This window comes from Protopterus annectens, chromosome 5.part0 (genome assembly GCF_019279795.1).
Source record: "Protopterus annectens isolate FY-2018-M chromosome 5.part0, PAN1.0, whole genome shotgun sequence".
In the NCBI taxonomy this organism is placed as follows: Eukaryota; Metazoa; Chordata; order Ceratodontiformes; family Protopteridae; genus Protopterus; species Protopterus annectens.
In genome coordinates, this window is record NC_056735.1 from 417,450,064 (window position 1) to 417,470,235 (window position 20,172).

The 20,172-nt window shown below is 40.7% G+C and overlaps 1 protein-coding gene across 1 annotated transcript in view; it reads left to right on the plus strand.

Moving 5' to 3' along the window:
* The window catches only part of EFHC2 (EF-hand domain containing 2), a 1,536,365-nt gene that overhangs the window by 727,828 nt on the left and 788,365 nt on the right, over positions 1–20,172 (plus strand). Inside the window, exon 8 of the mRNA XM_044072376.1 lies at positions 20,012–20,172. This exon is cut by the window's right edge and continues 5 nt beyond it. Coding sequence (XP_043928311.1) covers positions 20,012–20,172 — 161 coding nt within the window. The remainder of the gene's footprint in view (positions 1–20,011) is intronic.

The following is a 20,172-nucleotide window of genomic DNA, read 5'->3' on the forward strand; positions in this document are numbered from 1 at the left end:
TAAGACTCAAGTAAAGAAGCACCCATGGCTTCTTGATCCTCAACTGGATCTTCTCTTTCACCCTTCTGGGCAGCCTCACCCAGACTTACAGAACCTCAAGTTGACTGCATGGTTTCTTCGGTTCCCTTGATGACCAGAGTCCCTTCTTTGTCCCAGAGTGTGATTTGCATTCTGTCTGCTTCACAAAAACAATCCACTCGTAAAACTTACAAGAGAAAATGGAAACAATTCTCCAAATGAATGACTGGACAAAGTGTCAGACCCCTTTTCTGCTTTTAATCCTAGGATTTTACAGTTCCTTTCAAATTTGTTTAAGGCTGCTTCAAGTTACTCTATGAAAAAAGGTAAAACTGACATCAATTTCTAATTTATACAGTGCTTTTTGCAACTTCTCTCCTGCACCACATAAGCTCTGAAAGGGCTTTTTGAAATAATTTTTCCTTCTGTGTGTTCCAGTAAGTGATCATACCATTCTAGGACCTCAATTTTATATTGGAGACTTTGAAGAAAACTCCTTTGCAGTCAGCCTTTTCTGCAAACCTAACATTTCTACCTTGGAAAACTTTATTTTTTGTTGCCATTATGTCAGCCAGGAGAATTTTAGAATTGCAAACATTATCTTCAACTCCTCCACACTTCTTTTTTTCACAAGGACAGAGTCTGAGAATTAACACATGCTTTTATTTCAAAGTTGTGTCAGCGAGAAATCTTAATCAATCTATTTACCTATTTTCTTCTCTAACCATTCTAATAAAGGTGAGTACCTTCTGCACACCCTGGATGTCCATAGACAACTCATATTTTACCTACACAGAAATAAACCAATAAAGAAAGTCTTTTGCCTCAAACAAGTCGGGCCAGAAGGTTTTAAAAGCAATGCTGTGCAGATGGATTTCAGACTACATATCATCTGTATATTCATCCAGAAATAAATAATTACCAGCTAAACTAAGAGCTCGGCCTAAAAGATCTGTCTCAGTTTCCACTGCCTTTTTCAGAAAATTTGCTCTGGATGAAATTTGTGCTGTAGCAAGATAGTCTACATTGCATACCTTTGCCAAGCATTTAAGACTGGAAATAATTTCTAGACCTAAAGCTTCCTTTGGAACCACAGTTCTTAGAGGAGTCATGTCGTGATAGTTCCCAGTATTTCAGATAGCTCAGTATTCTGTCTCATCAGTTGAATGAATGGATCAGATAAAGTAGGATAAGGAAGTAATGTACTTACCATAATACTGGATCTTTTTCTTATTGTTCTCCTTGATACATCATCCCACCTTCCTCCTGCCTTCCAAATTATTACCTCTTTCTAAGCACCTGGCAGGCCAGACTGAAGCTTTTCTGTCGTTCCTGTTTCTAAACATGAGAATATATGTTTTAGTTCTATCCTTATTAGCCGTCAAACTCAATATGAGGTTGGTGCACAGGAGGATTATGGGAGGAAAGTTTTTTGCTGAAAGAGCTTCCTAGAAGAAATCTGGATCTGACAAGTATCTTGGACCCATCAGTTGTATTGGACAGACTAGGATGAAAATTATCCAGTGTTTTAGTAAGTACATACCTTTTGTTTCACATCCTTCTGCCCTGTCAATGAGGTCAGCAAGTTCTGTACAGAGTGCTTCTTCACATATGGTTTGGAACAGATGATGTGGGCCTTGGTCAAGGCCCAAATTGAGCTTCATGTCCATTCTTCCCCCTCTGTACCCAGAATGGCTAGGGAAGGACCCATCCCTTCCACATCTTACACTCCTCTCAAACCCTATTTTGGCACCAGGAGTTTCAAAGCAAAGAGAAAGATTTCTGTACCTTCTGCACCAGTGTTTATGGTCTTGTATCTAAGGATGGAGCATACCATCTTGGTAACAATGACCTCAGTGCTGACCCCTATAGTGTCGATAGCCATTAGACACCATCTGGTCAATATCAGTGGCTTGCTTCCAGAATCAACACCAATCCCCCTGGGGTCATTGTCAGTGTCAGTATCACTGGCTTTGATCCTTTGGTGCTGAAACCATACTCGGCACTGGTCATGCCCTCATTTGTCAGGTGTCAGGACCATAGTCTTGGGGCCAACTGTTTCAGAGTTTGTGTCAGTAATGGCACTGACTACCTTGGTGATAGCAGTTTTTTTGAAGAGGATAACCAGACAACCTTCGGTGCAGATGCTAAGTGGAGATGCACCTATTACCTTGACTCCTCCCTGTGATACCTTTCACTTTGGAGCCCTTGCCCCACCACCCATGTCCCTCTAAGTGTCAGTACTGAAAGACCATTGTAGATGTTCATTATATTGATCACTTCTGCAGTAGCCTTAGCTATAAAGTTATATCCTGCCAGTGATATAACAGCCAGCTTCCAAAGTTTCAAGGTACCTTTCACCTACTCAAACTGTCAAGCAGCTTGAGCTGAGCTGTGCTGACTGAAAATAACTTTGGGCACCTAGCCCTTCAGAGCTTTACTGTTGCTGAAGGTTATGCTCCTTTGAAGCTTTTGAGGATCACTAATTAGTGTGTAATGTTATTTTGCTGGGCAGATAAGTTCCCTTTGGGAGAAAAAGCATTCATTTAATAACTTTGCATACTCTTTGTTGTCGCCTCACAGTAAGATGCTGTCCGGTTTGATTCTCAGCTAGAGTGTCTTCTGCGTGGAGACATGTGTGAATGGGCGTACCTTCGTTGAAAGTTGTGCGTCAGGGCTGGTAACTCGGCACGTAAAAATCAACTACCAATCATTAGTGGACTGGGGTTCCGCTGTGGCGACCCCTAACCGGGAAAAGCCGAAAGATACAACACAACTGTTTATACTTTCCTCTTCAGGAAAGTTATTTTAAAGCTAGGAGTTTGTGTTTTAATGGATTGCAGTGAGACTGTACTGTACTTCTAAACAGAAGTGTTCTTTTTCCTGTCAATTTAAAAGTTATTTAAAGTAACTGAAAGCTATTTTTTTCCTGTGGAGAAATCATGTTTATTTTACTTTTTGGGACTTGCAAATTGTTTTAAAGTGTTTTTTAATGTATTTTTCTGTAAAAAGGTAACTTTTAAAGACTAATTTTTACCAGTTTTCTGCTTATTTTCCTCTGGAAAGAGGCAATGTTTTTGGCGTGACCATGGAACAAACTGTTGGTCATTCTTCCAGCCACAAAAAGAAAAAGTTAAGAGACAGCCTTTGCCACCACAGCAGGCTAGCAATTTGCCTCAGCTGCAGGTGGGTAACTCTGCAGAGGCCATTAAGTGTACCTCAGATCACTCATATTTTACCCTGGATCACTCTGGTGCAGCACCTACAGCCAATATGGACCAGGGTTTAGCCATGTCCTCTGCAGCTGTTCAGTGGGCAAGGGAGAGTCACTCTTGTCTGTGCTGGGAGAGGAAACAGGGAAGGTTTCCCTGTTTTGTCAGAATGTTGTGCCTATCTCTGGGGAAGCTGCTACTGCCATTAATAACATTGCTGGCCAATTTTTTCTTGTCAAAAAGAAAAAGAAAACTAAACATATCATCCTTATCCTCAAATTTCAATGGACAAGAGTAATTTGCTGGGTCTGGCTCAGGGCTTAATTCAGGCTAGTTATCCTTCTTGTAAAATAGTTTCTGGTATTAGAAAGAGATACCTCTTTTCCTGAAGAGATTCAAGATTCTGAATCTGGACAGGAATTTGAAGGGGCAGGCACATGGTTTTCTCCTCAAATTTCTGATTCAGACTCCGAGGAGAGCTCAGTTTCTGATTCTGTCTGTGGGGGTTATCTTTCTCTGAGACTACTTCTAGAATGTCCCATAGTATTTTCTGTGGTACTGGGAAACCACAGTGCTCTCCTATGAGCTATTACAGAATGAATTTCCAGAACTTTCTCCTATTTCTCCACTTCTGTCAGATTTGAAGGATGTGTGTTACTGCCTGCAATTTTCCTGATAGTCAACCCACTGCCCCTAAAATGACAAATAGGATGTATAAAGTTCCTCAGTCTTTTAAGTTTTTATATACTCTTCCCAAATATGACCCATCAGCTGTAGCTTTAGTTTACCCTACTGCTGCTAAATGTCTAGCTAACTCCAGTCCTGCTCTTTCTGATGAAGATGGGTTGATTATTGATAAGTATAGGGGAAAAGTGTATGCTTCTGGAACTTTGATTTTCAGAATTTTGAATTGTCAGGCTTACATGTTAAGGTTTGTTCTGACTAATTTTGAAAGTATGGGGAATGTTTTGTCTGTAGTTTCTTCTTCTGATGATAAATCTGTTTTAAATAATTTAGTTCACAGTTCACTGTTCACAATGTGTGTGTGTGTGTGTGTGTGTGTGTGTGTGTGTGTGTGTGTGTGTGTGTGTGTGTGTGTATGTGTGTGTGTGTGTGTGTGTGTGTGTGTGTATGATTCACTACATACTTTTTCAAGGGGTTTGGCCATTGGTACTGAGGAAGCTTGTCTGCCTCTCAGATGTTAAAAGTAAGATTTTAAATTCTCATTTGGGTAAAGATTTAGTTTTTGGCCCCTCTGCTGTAATCCCTCATCTAGTTTTGGCAAAACACAAAAGAAACAGTCTGAACAAAATATAAAATGTTAAGTTGTCAATCTCGCCTTCATTCTTGCTTGATGGGTTCGGAGCCGATCCTCGGCTCCGACTCGGCACTTACTAAGCTCGAGAGTCACTTTTACCAGCTCGAGGCAGCCCCATATCCCATGATGCAAGGCGGTAAGTACCCAGATCTCGTTTGCAGCTTCGCTGATGAGGTAATCCTTTTACCAGCTCCTGGTAAGTGTTTATTATTATACATTTAGTCACCCCATTCCTAAAATTTCTCTCTTTCAATAGTTTTTCTATTATTGTTAAGATACTTGTAAGGGTTTTCTGACTAAGTTTACTTTTCCCTAGTTTATTTTTTAGTCAGGCCTTCATTCCCTCCCATCCCCCCCTTTGTTAGGGTGTGTGTGTGTGAATTTAGTTATCATACCTTAACTTTAATTGTTCTGATTCGGGACTGTGTGTGTGTGTTTTTTGTGTTTGGGATAGCACTATGTCCAAAGAACAGAGGGTCTCAGGCTTCAAGAAGTGTGACTCTTGCTGTCAAAAGATGTCTCTGACAGACGGTCACACTTCTTGTATATACTGCCTGGGACCTCTCCACCTGCAGGACTCCTGTGCAATTTGTCACTCTTTTAGCCAGAGAGTCCTGCAGGAAAGGAGAAATAAACTTATATTAAGAGGACTTCTTAAACCGGAGGGCTCCCCGGCAAAATCGGCTCCGGGTATGCCCTCTAAGACTACCAAGGCCCAGGTTTCTGTTCCTAAGCCTTCGGCCTTGGCTCCGACTCCTTTGGAGTCGAGATCGGCTCCGGCTGGAGCCGATCTTAGCTTGGAAAAAATCTTCGGCACAGATGGCTATCGATGCCGATACTTTGACGGTCACTTTGGTGTCGGCTCCGACTGGCTCCGACATCCATGTGGCTCGGGCTTCGGTGTCGGTGCCGACCGGCTCCGATACCATAATTTCCTTGCCTGTATCGGCTCCGGCTGGAGCCGATACATCTATACCTGCACTCGGAGCCGATAAATTATCGGCTCCGTCTGGATCCGTGGTTTCTTTGGCTCCGATGGTTCCTTCGAGGAAGAGGTCCAGGTCTCCCTCTTTGGAACCGATACTGTCGGCTCCGGCCTCACCTCTTCTTTCGGAGCGGAGCCATCGGAGCCGATCATCTAGGTCTTCCAGGTTGTCAGACCATGATTTAGAGAGGGTGGTAAGCAGATTGTTAAAATCACAGGCACTAGCCCAAATGCTTCATAGTTCGTCTCAACAGACGACTATTAGTCCACACCCTCTTCAAGTTCCTCCTTCGACTCTACCCCCAGAGTTTGGAGCTGGAGTCTACGGGAATAGTTACTGCTATGGCTGAGGGGCAGATACCCCCCCCCTTCTGCGCCTTCAGCATCTACTCTTATCTCCTCCTCGAGACCTTCCTTGGAGGGATTCGGTGGCCGGGCTTCCCTGGTCTGCTCCGAGGGGGTGAGTGGCATCGGACCCTTGTCCGACCCCGCTCTTCCCCTTGGAGCTTCGGCCTTGGTGAGCTTGGCTCCGACATCTGCCTCGGAGCCTTTCCTTTCGGTAGGCCCGGGAGTCCCAGTTTCTTCGGAACGGGTTCTCTTGGATCTCCCTGGGAGGGGAGCCTTCGAGGTGATGAGGAGTGTGCTGGCCCCTGGGCTCAGTCAGCAGTCTATTCCTTTAGCTCCTCCCTCTACGGTGCCTGTTGATATCTCTTCCCACTCTCTTGCTCCCGGACCGAGAGATCCACCGCCTCAGGTTTCCCCACTGGGAGGAACCCTCTCTTCTGAGGTTTCTCCTGATCCGTCAGGAGATCCTCCGTGCAAGAGGACTTGTAAGAGGAAGCACCTGGACTCCCCTGAGTTCACTACTTCGGATACCGACTTAGATGAGTCGGAGGGGTCCCCAAGATCCCCCTCTGAGGATGTCTCTTTTTCAGACATCCTAGATCTCCTGAAACAGAGGGGAAACTGGCCCTCCATAAATCCCTCCGATGATGAGTTGGTATACCTAGAGGCGTTTGGTTCTCGACCCTCCACCTCCTGGGTGTCTCCGCCTTTTGACCCCCTCATGCAGGTAATCGCTCGAAAGGCTTGGGCTTCTCCTGATTCCGTAGAGCCAGTTCCCAGGAGGCCTTCTAAATTTATTACAGCCCCTTCCGAACAGCAATTCCTTACAAAAGGTGTCCCTGTTGATGCCATGGTGGTGGCGGCCACCACTAAAAAGGAACTTGCAGATCCTTCCGTACCAGTCCATCCTCCTAACAAGGATTCCAGGACCATGGACAGGTATGGTAAGCGGATGTTCTCCTCAGCGACCTTTGCCATGCGTTCACTGAATTATTTGTGTCACTTCACCAGACTCCAAAGGGACATCCTTAAAGAACTAGGTGAAGTAGTACAGGATCCTGCAGCTCCGGGGGCTCAAGACAAGATTGCTTCTCAGCTAGGAATCCTTAACTCCATAGTTAACTCCTCCATATGGCTGATTTCGTATGCAGCAGATGGAGTGAGCAGAGCCGCAGGTACAGGAGTGGCTCTTAGACGTCAATCCTGGATGCGGCTCTGTAATTTTGCAGATCCCTTCAAGGCGTCCTTCACAAACTCTCCCTTTGATGGGTCAGCTTTGTTTGGTCCTCAAGTGAAGGATACATTGACCAGGTGTGAGCAAGACGGCAAGACTCTTTCTACCGTAGGGGTCCGTTTTTCCACCCCTTCTAGACCTTACTCCAAAGGACAGAAGGGTGGAAAGATGTGGTTCCGCAAATCCCAAGGAGTCACGCCGGACACACGTGGTCAGTTTACCCCTAGAGGCAGAGGGGGTAATAATAACAGACACCGCCCTAGAGGCAGAGGGGGTCCACAAAACCAGGGAAGCAGAGAGTCTCTCTGTGACAAGCCCTTCCAGCATCCCTGAGATGTTGCCCGACTGTCCATCCTTGGAGGCAGTCGGGGGAAGATTATCGCTGTACCCACAAGCCTGGCGTTCCCTCTCACAAGACAGATGGGTACAGTCAATCATATCCGAGGGTTACAAAATTCCTTTCGAGGAAAGTCCCTTCACTCACAAAAATTCCCTTCCAGATGTGCCACCCGGTCTAAGGGAAATCGCAAAATTAGAAGTATCAAAGCTTCTACACAAAAGGGCCATTCAGCCAGTTACAACAGACCATTCAGAGCCCGGAATCTACTCAAGGTTCTTTTTGGTCCCCAAAAAGACGGGAGATTGGAGGCCAATATTGGACATCAGCAGACTCAACAAGTCTGTGAAAAAGACAAGATTTCGAATGGTCACACTTCAATCAATTTTGCCCTTCCTGGGCAAAGACAACTGGATGTGCTCAATAGACCTTCAGGATGCGTACTATCACATAAAAATTCACAGACGCTCCAGAAGGTTTCTCCGCTTTCGGCTGGGGTCCAGTCATTTTCAATTCAGAGCCCTGCCCTTTGGTCTCACTATAGCCCCCAGAGTGTTCACCAAATGTATGGCAGTGGTCACGGCTCACCTGAGACGTCAAGGATTCCAGGTGTTTCCGTATCTCGACGACTGGCTCCTTTCAGCCACCACCAGGCATCAACTTCTCCAAGCCAGGGATTACACCCTAAATCTCTGCACTCAGTTAGGAATTTCGATCAACTACAAAAAATCCTCCTTGTTGCCCTGCCAGTCTATTACTTTCATAGGTGCAAATTTAGACACTGTTTGGATGTCAGCAACCCTCACAGACCAAAGAATCACAGATATCCAAAGTCAGGTGCGGATCATCCTTGCCAGCAAAAAGGTGCAAGCCAGACTGGTCCTGAAAGTGTTGGGCCTCATGACAGCGGCCATTACTCTTCTTCCCTTGGCCCGCTTTTACATGCGTCTCCTTCAATGGATGTTGTTCACCCAGTGGTCTTACCAACAACTTCCCATGCGTCACCAAATCCTGGTGACACAAGCTTGCAAAAACCACCTATCCTGGTGGATTTCTTCTCCCCAGGTTCATCAGGGCAGACCCTTTGTATCCCCGGCCCCAGTAGCCACAGTCACTACGGACGCCTCCCTGATCGGGTAGGGGGGTCATTATCAGGGCAGGATGGTTCATGGGACGTAGCAACCATTTGAATACCACCTGCACATAAATGTCCTAGAGATGAGAGCAGTGCTTTTAACGTTGCAAGCCCTCAACGACTTTCTTCCCTTGGGAACAATTGCAGTTCACACGGACAACATGTCTCTAGTATGGTATATCAACAAGCAGGGCGGAACCAAGTCCTACCCCTTGTGTCGAGAAGCTCTCAGACTTTGGCAATGGGCGATCTCCTCTCATCGGTTTCTGGTAGCAACGCATATCCCTGGGAAAAACAACATTTTAGCGGACAGATTGAGCAGAGCTATTCTCATGCCTCACGAGTGGTCTCTCAAACAATCTATAGTGGAGGAGATTTTTCTAGAATGGGGCTGCCCATGTTGCGATCTTTTTGCTACTCCCCAAAACAGCAAATGCCCAGACTTCTTCTCTCTCTTCCCACTTCCAGGCCATCCCCTCAGAGACGCTCTTACCCAAGATTGGCCCCAGGGACTTCTTTATGCCTTTCCTCCCTTTCCATTGATTCCACAAGTACTCCAGAAAGCCACCATTTTGAGAGCCAAAATGATTCTCATTGCCCCCTATTGGCCTCGACAAATTTGGTTTCCGTTCCTCCATCATCACCTCTTGGTGCAGCCGTGGCATCTGGACCCAGTGCCAGACCTTCTGATCCACCAATCGGGTCAGCTGCATTGGTCCATTCCTTCTCTCAACCTCACAGCTTGGTTGCTCCACTTCCTTCCTTAGCCAGGCTTCCTATGATCTCTAACCCTGTTAGGGATATCATAGTGGCTTCCCTTAAATCCTCTACTAGAAGGATTTATACTAGCAAGTGGAAACGCTTCTCCCTTTGGGCAAAATCAAAGAATATAGATCCCTTTACTGCCCCTGTTCATGCAGTTTTGGATTTTCTAGCGGAAAATTTTCACTCGGGTTCTTCATCTTCCACGGTCAAAGTTCAGTTAGCTGCTATCTCGAACTTTCATGTCGGGTTTGCAGATCACAACATTATGTCCCACAGGCTTTGTAGAGCTTTTCTAAAAGGGGTTTTTCTCCTTAAACCTCCTGTCAGGAGCCCTCCTCCTCAATGGGACCTAAATCTAGTGCTGACATCCTTAATTCTTCCTCCCTTCGAGCCAGCTGTTTCATGTTCACTGAAGTTTCTTTCATGGAAGACACTCTTCCTTGTCGCTATTACCTCGGCCAGGAGAGTGTCAGAACTTCATGCTCTCTCTGTTCGTCCCCCTTATTTGGTCTTCCACAAGGACAGGGTATCCTTGAGAACCAATCCATCCTTTTTGCCCAAGGTGGCTTCGAAAACAAATTTGAACCAATCTATTGATCTCCCTGTATTTTTCGTAATTACTCCAACAGATCGGAACAAAAATTACATTATCTTGATGTTCACCGCCAACTCAGATATTATTTGGACAGAACAAAACAATTCAGGAAATCTGATCAGCTCTTTCTTTCTTATGCTGTAAATAAGAAAGGCCTTCCTGTTTCCAAAGTGACCTTATCTAGATGGCTTTCTTCCACCATCTCCGAAACCTATCAGCTCAGGGGCAAACAGCTGTGCTCAAAACCAAAGGCGCATTCCACCAGAAGCTTAGCCACTTCCACAGCCTTTCAGGCTAGACTCCCTTTAGACACTATTTGTGCAGCAGCCACTTGGGCCACTCCTCATACCTTTGTTTCTCATTACAAATTGGATTTGGCCTCCAGGGATAGAGCCAGTTTTGGTTCTATGGTTCTCAAGAGTCTGTTCCATTGAGCCACCCAGGATAGAGGTGCTAGGGACATGGTCCCATCAAGCAAGAATGAAGGCGAGATTGACAACTTAACATTGAGAAGTTATGTACCTACCATAACGTTCCATGTTAGTTGTCTTCTCTCGCCTTCTTTCTTGCGACCCTCCCTCCTACCCCCTTGCCTGGACAGACCTTGATCTCCTTTGTTTGGAAGATTGCTTCTTTAGGCACCAGTTAGTTATCTGGTTTCCCATTACAGCCCTTCCTTTAGGCTAATTGCTTTCTTTCCTCAGTGGAAAGTTTTTTGTGCTAGGTGTTTTCCCTATAGGTACCAAACGAGATCTGGGTACTTACCGCCTTGCATCATGGGATATGGGGCTGCCTCGAGCTGGTAAAAGTGACTCTCGAGCTTAGCAAGTGCCGAGTCGGAGTCGAGGATCGGCTCCGAACCCATCAAGCAAGAAAGAAGGCGAGAGAAGACAACTAACATGGAACGTTATGGTAGGTACATAACTTCTCATTAACATGCATTTAAAAAGAAATGGCAAAGGTGGTTCAAAAAGAAAAAAATCAGGACCCCTCCCAAACCAGGGGCAAATACAACAAACTTGAATGACTATTTAATAGACCTTGTCCTCTTTCCTGTACCAGCAGACCCTTTTTCCTTTCAGAAAGACTGAATCTCCACTTTTCTCTTTGGCAACAGATAGTTCAGACAAATTGGTTTCAAAGATGATTCCTCAAGGTTACAGATGGCAGTGGAAGGAAATTTCTCCTTTTTAGGGGGTAATCCTCATCCACTGGACCAGGCTCTTTTATTTCCACCTGTTTTTCATCACATGCTGGGAGTGATAGAATCAGTTTCCCCCTTCACAGCTGGTAGAAAAAGGTTTTTATACAAGGATGTTTTTAGTGTAAAATAAAGAAAATGCTTAGAGACCAGTTATGAATATTTTTTCTTTCCCAAACCTGTTTGTGATAGTGCCCAAGTTCAAAATGTTGTCACGTCACAACCTATTACCTCTTCTCATCATTCAAGTTCCCTAGTAACATTAGATTTAAAATATGCTTGTCATCACATCCCTATTCATCCAGACTTTCATCATTTCTTAAGGTTCTGTGTGTCTGGAATACATTATCAGTTCTCTGTCTTACCCTTTGGACTATCCACTGCACCAGGAGAGTTCACAAAGTGTCTAGGTCCAGTTATTGCTCATTGCAGGCTACAGGGTATCCACATTGTCCCATATTTAGATGACTTGCTTATCTTTGCAGAGTATTTTCAGTGTCAGGAATCAGTCACTTGGGTGTGAGATCTCTTACTCAAGCTGGGATTTCAAGAGAACATTCAAAAGTCTTTTATAGTCCTTCACTCAGGATTGTGTTCCTGGGATGTCAGAGTGACATCTCAGTTCAAAGAGCGTTTCTTCCACAGGAAAAATAGATCTTTATTTAGTTGTATTTCTAAGATTTTCCACTTAGGCTTCAGTCAATGTAAGGGAATATCTCATGATTTTGGGTCTCACAGCACCTATGATTCACATGATACCCCTAGTAAAACTCTACATGAGAAATATATAATGCTATGTGAAGTCTCTTTGGTCCCAGTGCCAACATCCTTTGCCTTGTCAAATCCCAGTATTGGGGTTTGTCAGAATGGAAATCATTTGGTAGAAACAGCAAATATCCTAAAATCCAGGTTTCCCCTTCTCTATCCTTTTCCCAAAGCAGTCACTCACCACAGATGCCTCAGACATTGCTTGAGGAGCAGTTTCTGGAGTATACAAAGTGCAAGGTGTGGTGGACACCAAGAACAGATACAAGCACATAAATATGAAAGAAATGGTTGCCCTGATCAAAGCACTCAATTATTTGAATCATCTTTCATCCCTGAAACCTCTTCAAGTTGTTACAGGCAGTACTACAGTCATGTGGTACATCAATAAGCAAGTGAAATCCAGATCATACCACCTTTGTAGACTATCCATGTTAGACTGGGATATAGCTTCACAGCACAGTCTCACTCTACAGGCATCCTACTTTGTGTCAGAGCAAAACTGTGTTACAGACAAGCTAAGCAGGACAAGGGCAGACCCTCATGAATGGAAACTAAATCCAAAGGTCTTCCAGGATTTGATCTATCTGTGGAGAGTTATTCAAGTAGACCTGTTTGCCTCCTGTCTGAGCAATCAGCTGGCAAGATTCTGCTCCAGGACTCCATGGAAGATGACCTGGAAGACAGGCCCTTTTCCTTTCCTTGGACAGGAATATTCATGCATGTTTTTCAGTCCTTTCCGCTGATATCCAGGGGACTTCTAAAGATTCAGAAGGAATCCCCCAAGATCATTGTGGTGACTCCATTCTGGCCCAGGCAACAGTGGTTTTCCCTTCCTTTGGAACTGGCCAAGGGCAATTACAACAAACTTCCTCACAAACTGTATCTACTAACTCAAGATCATGGGTGTGTGATACACCCTGACACCACTGAATTTCAATTGACTGTCTGGATGATAAGGTCTTAATTCCCTTTAGGCAACTGTTTAATGAGGATGTGCAGCAGTTACTAATGGAGACAAGAAAGAATGCCACTAGAAAATTATATATTAAGAAATGAAAATGATTTTCTAGTTGGTGCCAGCACCACAACCAGCATCCATTCAGGCGTAGTTCTTCTCTGGTTTTACAATATTTGTGTGTTATTATCCTGTGGCCTTTCTTAATCCTCCATCATGGTTCATATACCAGTTATTTCAGCATGTCTGCCCATGAATTCTCCTCTTTCAATGCATTCTCATTTGAAAATGTTTTTGAAAGGGTTTTTTAAAAGAGGTCTCCAAGAAAACTAGTAGCCCCTTCATGGGATCTTAATTTTGTGTTAGAGAATGTAACAGTTTCTCCATTTGAACCAGCTAACCTGACTTATTTGAGGTTCTTAACAAGAAAAACAGTTTTACTGATTGCTCTGACCTCTTTAAGAAGGGTATCTGAGTTGCAAGTTCTTATGATGAGTCAGGTCTACTTCATTTTGCACAGGCACAGGGTTTCTTTCAGAACTAATCCGTCTTTTATGCCCAAAGTGGAATCCAAGTTTACTTTAAGCCAAACAATGCATCCTCCCATTTTTTTCTTGAATGTAAAAATAAGGGAGAAAGGATACTCCATACCTTGGATGTCCACTGTCAACTCAAGTGCTAACTTGACAGAACTAAATCTTGTAGATTTTGAGATTAGTTGTTCATTTCTTGTGTAGATTTTCAGATTAGTTGTTCATTTCTTGTGAAGGTAAGAATAAGGGACAACCTGTGCAAAGCAGACTATTTTCAAATGGTTGTCTAAGACTATTACCTTTTGTTATACTTGCACAACAAAATTATTCCAGGGAGGGTCAAGGCCCACTCTGTTAGGGCCTGAACTTCATTTATGGCTTTTGGGAAAGAGTTGGATTTTAGAAGTATTCTAGAAGCAGCAATGTGATCCTCTGTGCATACTTTTATAAAAAACACTGTAATCATTCTCTAGGTTTGATCAGACTTTGCTAGGACCATGTAGAAAGATGAAAGACAACAGAAAAATAGACCAGATTTTTTTATTAAGTTCAAATAGGGCTTACCTGTGATCAGACTATATCAGAGATGCTTTTCCAAGTTTTTATATTTTGTCATGAAAAATGTAACAAAATACAAGTTATTGCCACTTTGATTTCTTATTTTAAGAATGTGTGTTCAGGATGTAAACAAAGGGATGGTGTGTAGATCTAGGAATGTCATTGTCCCCCTTTACTTGGCTCTCATTTGAGCAGTCATTAAGTATAATGCCCCTTTCTGCATGTCTAGACAATGCGACAACTGGAATGCCCACAGAGATACCTTTCAAAAAGTAGGATGTCCAGGCGCCAAACCAAAGTGCAGAAATAAAACTTTTATTTTCAGCTTCACCAGTAAAAGCGTTAGAAACATGTAATACATCCAAATATCCCGTCAAGCGCTTTCACCCGGGCCCTCCCAGGCTTTATCAAGACATTTAATTCATTACTAGGCAGATTCTTTTATATTATTTCTGCCCTACTTAATTACTTGATTGATAATCAATTAGTTATAAATTACACTGCATTTAAAGCAAAAGAATCCTTTTTTGTATTAATACAAACTGATGGTGTTGATTCTCATCTTTTGTTCATATTAGTATTAAATGCATGTGTAAAATCAAACATTAAGTAATTATATAATAACTGTCTTTAAAAAATACATGTTAAAAACCATACATTTTAAAAAACCATATTAAACAATGTATGTACAACGCCTTATGGCAAAAACAAATTCAATTGTTTTTAAACCTCATAGTCATTTCATTAACAATTGGCAAGTTGATCAGCCTATGCAGAACAAAGAATATACAGATACTTCATATTTTAATAACTATAGTACCCCGTCCCTTTTGCATGTATGATATGCCTTGTTATGTGTCTGCAAATTAGTTATGCTGCGAACCACTTTTGACAAAAAAATATATATATAAAATTTTTACAAAATGTATGTATATATGCACAAAGAACATGGAAGAAGTATGTATATGTCTACACCTTCTTCATTCTTTCTATCCTACTTGTAAAAATAGACATATTCATTTGCCACACTTCGTCGCTGTACTGTGTCTGGCTATGGTTGTTAACATCCTGGTCAACCCTCTATTGATTGCCTCTAATATGGCCAGGGACCCAAGCTATATGTTTTTTCTTTGCTGTTAACCATTTTTTAATATTATAATAATGGTTTTGTAATATATTACATTTTACTGTATTATAGCTTAGCTCTTCTAATTTTTAACAAGCTACCAATACTAATAGCTCCATTTAGACCTGGAGTTTTGGCCGCATCTAATCTTATCTGCCAAAGCAGTTCTTTGAACTCTAATGATGTTTCCCAGTCACCCCCCCTGGGGTTGATGTTTACCTGTTCTAATACCATAAATTCTATCTTCATTCTTTCACATACTAAGGAGTGTTTATAGAAGGCGTTAGTTTCTTTACTTTTACTAATATCATAAAGGTGCTCGTATATTCGTTTAGCCAGTGTTCTCTCTGTTTTTCCAATGTAAAAACTTTGGCAACACTGACATAAACCAAGATATACTACTCCTTTAGCTTTGCAATTAAAATACCCAGGAGATTTTATATATATTTTCCTTGACTTCAAATAGAACCCTTTTTTATTCATAATATTAGGGCACTGCTTGCAACTATTGCATTTAAATGTCCCAATAACAAGGCATATCATACATGCAAAAGGGACGGGGTACTATAGTTATTAAAATATGAAGTATCTGTATATTCTTTGTTCTGCATAGGCTGATCAACTTGCCAATTGTTAATGAAATGACTATGAGGTTTAAAAACAATTGAATTTGTTTTTGCCATAAGGCGTTGTACATACATTGTTTAATATGGTTTTTTAAAATGTATGGTTTTTAACATGTATTTTTTAAAGACAGTTATTATATAATTACTTAATGTTTGATTTTACACATGCATTTAATACTAATATGAACAAAAGATGAGAATCAACACCATCAGTTTGTATTAATACAAAAAAGGATTCTTTTGCTTTAAATGCAGTGTAATTTATAACTAATTGATTATCAATCAAGTAATTAAGTAGGGCAGAAATAATATAAAAGAATCTGCCTAGTAATGAATTAAATGTCTTGATAAAGCCTGGGAGGGCCCGGGTGAAAGCGCTTGACGGGATATTTGGATGTATTACATGTTTCTAACGCTTTTACTGGTGAAGCTGAAAATAAAAGTTTTATTTCTGCACTTTGGTTTGGCGCCTGGACATCCTACTTTTTGAATTTTACCAGTTGGTGCTGTTCCTGTAAAGGAGTTTGGTGTTTGGTTATCTCTTTTGTGCTTCGTAGGATCCATGGCTGAACGAACTGCAAGTGCGGAATGTTGTGACACACCAGTGTTGTTGCAAACCGACGAGGAAGGAACGGATGACGTCCCGGTAACGCGACGCGAATTCAAGCAGGTGATGTGCCTGCTTTCTCAACTGACTGGGCTGCTAACTAACAATGGTTCCCAAGGTACTAGAGGAATACCAGCAAACCAGGAGCAACTATTGGCGGCAAGTGGCTCAATCTGTTCAAAACCAACAAACGGATCTGTGGAAAATGTCGAGATGGACAATAACATCAACGCGGAGCGTATAACTGCACAGCAAGTAAGAAGTAAACGAGGAAATACTCATCCTACTTCCGCTGGCCTCGACGGAGGTTTCAATTTCAATAAATGGCAGATAAGATTAGATGCGGCCAAAACTCCAGGTCTAAATGGAGCTATTAGTATTGGTAGCTTGTTAAAAATTAGAAGAGCTAAGCTATAATACAGTAAAATGTAATATATTACAAAACCATTATTATAATATTAAAAAATGGTTAACAGCAAAGAAAAAACATATAGCTTGGGTCCCTGGCCATATTAGAGGCAATCAATAGAGGGTTGACCAGGATGTTAACAACCATAGCCAGACACAGTACAGCGACGAAGTGTGGCAAATGAATATGTCTATTTTTACAAGTAGGATAGAAAGAATGAAGAAGGTGTAGACATATACATACTTCTTCCATGTTCTTTGTGCATATATACATACATTTTGTAAAAATTTTATATATATATTTTTTTGTCAAAAGTGGTTCGCAGCATAACTAATTTGCAGACATATAACAAGGCATATCATACATGCAAAAGGGACGGGGTACTATAGTTATTAAAATATGAAGTATCTGTATATTCTTTGTTCTGCATAGGCTGAGCAACTTGCCAATTGTTAATGAAATGACTATGAGGTTTAAAAACAATTGAATTTGTTTTTGCCATAAGGCGTTGTACATACATTGTTTAATATGGTTTTTTAAAATGTATGGTTTTTAACATGTATTTTTTAAAGACAGTTATTATATAATTACTTAATGTTTGATTTTACACATGCATTTAATACTAATATGAACAAAAGATGAGAATCAACACCATCAGTTTGTATTAATACAAAAAAGGATTCTTTTGCTTTAAATGCAGTGTAATTTATAACTAATTGATTATCAATCAAGTAATTAAGTAGGGCAGAAATAATATAAAAGAATCTGCCTAGTAATGAATTAAATGTCTTGATAAAGCCTGGGAGGGCCCGGGTGAAAGCGCTTGACGGGATATTTGGATGTATTACATGTTTCTAACGCTTTTACTGGTGAAGCTGAAAATAAAAGTTTTATTTCTGCACTTTGGTTTGGCGCCTGGACATCCTACTTTTTGAATTTTACCAGTTGGTGCTGTTCCTGTAAAGGAGTTTGGTGTTTGGTTACCACAGAGATACCTTACTAAAAGGATACAAGGCCTAAACAATATGTCCTAAATGGACCTACACAAAGCCCTCTCACTGGACTCAGTATCCTACAGACTGCTTAGAGGTGACCTGTGTCTGGCATACAAGGCAGACACAGGTCACCTGTGTCTGTCTGGCATACAAGGCAGTCTCTAACCCATTACTGCCAGTACTGATGGATTTACTACACATCAGGAAGTCAAATGGCATCAGAAATACTCAGTCTAGTAGATCTAAACCTTTTCTGCAGCATCAACAGAATGGCTTGGAGGGAGAGGCATATCTTATAGAGAATATTGCTGCTCTGGAACAGACTTCCCATCCGCATAAAGCAAAGGTAATTCCTGTCCATATTCAAGAGCAGCTTGGATCTATGGATGCAAAACAGAAAGTGTACCCTAGGACTGCCCCCCCCCCCCGTAGTACTAATGGACAGGGGCATCTTCTAATTGCTTTATCCCAAGCATGGATCCCCTCAGATTATGTATGATATGATCACAGTTGTTCTCAATAGTTGTAATATATAATTATTGAACATGAGATGGACAAGTCCAGTCTAACACCAAATGGAATAGGTTAATTCAAGCACCAAAAGGGAAATTGGCTAAGTTTAAAATGGCTCAAATGGGCAGCTAGCCTAGAACTTAATTATGAGTCTGTCTATGTAAGTATGTTTATATATATATATATATATATATATATATATATATATATATATAAATATGTATGTGTATATATATATATATATATATATATATATATATACATATATATATATATATATATATATATAAATGTATATATATATATATATATATATAAATGTATATATATATATATATATATATATAGATATATATATACAAATGTATATATATATATATATATATATATATATAGATATATATATATATATATATATATATATATATATATATATATATATATATATATATATATATATATATATATATATATATACATATTATATAATAGAACATAAAGTAACAATATATAACAAAAAGTGAACAGTAGTAATAAAAAGTGTAATGGCAATTAAGAGAAAAATGCATATTTTACAATTTACACAATTATATTTTCATCATGGTGGAAAGGTTGAGGAGTAATGAATTTGGGCGGGGGATGGTGGGGAGTTAGAAGGTGTTAGTAGTTGAGAGAGAGTGAGGCTAGAGGCTGAGAAGCCCTTATAAATAAAATAATAGATAAATACAAATTTGCATATATTATATACATACATATGTGTTTGTGTGTATATGTTCTATGGCCATGTATCCACATAGCCAATAATCATTACAGATTAGATTCCACTCCTGAATCAGGTTGGGCTTTGGAAGGGCATTATCACCACCATTGTGGATTAACCATATGCAACTCAATCATCATTTTGCTTTTAATTCTGCTCAGCCTTCATAATAGTACTGGAAAAAGTCTCCAAAAAGAAAGACAGTGCTGTTGTGATACATATGTAACTTAACAGCAGTTCTTTTAGGGACACAAGGCTTCTGCAGTTCTAATAGCATTGTAATACCTCTTTTGTGGGTCTGAATTTGAGTAATTTGGTTTACTTAGTATTCTGCTGGCTATAATGTTTGTATTTATAAATCCATATATCTGTATATCTATGTATGCATTCATTGCATGCCAAGAATAATACTGAACTAAAGTCAAAATATTAGTTACATGTTTCTTGCCAAAAATAACTGAGTGGGAAAAAGATGGGTTTGTATTTTTATTTGAGTAGCTGCAGTCATCTTAATAAGTTTACTATAGTGTATATATAGTGTACATACAATGTTACTGCATTAAAGTCAAACTACATGTAACATATTGCTTGTCAAAAGAATGTCAGAAGAATTGAATTGTAAAAACATTTCTTGGGATGAAGCTGTTTTTACATGGGATATGAAGGTGCTGGGGTACAGAGTGTGACACTAATGCTGCTTTTATACAAGGGAATCTCAAACTGTTTATAAAAGCCTTTTCTATTACTAATGCTGCAAAAGTCTCTCTCTTGCTGATCTACTGCTGTGTGACCTTAGTCTACTATACTTTGCAATACGTTCTATTGTAAAGCATATTTTTCCTTTCTTTTGTTTATAGTGGCTGGAGGTAATGCTCTTTATATAGTCTGTATTTGCAATTGTAGCTCCTTTATCAACATTTCTTAATATTACAAACATGCTTCTTATCCTGTTAAGCAGGAGACAGTAGAAATCAGAAGTCAGCAAAGCCTTGATTTTATTATTTTTATCTTTATAGAGGACTTTACTCCAGTTATGTATAAATCTCCTGCTTCTGAAAAGATTAAGAAAACATTCCCTCCATATAATGGTTTTGGGTCTGAAGAGGATTCTCTATGCTCCTGTCTTGGCTTACTGCCAAAGCCACCACAAAGAGATTTTAAGAAGTTCATAGAGAAA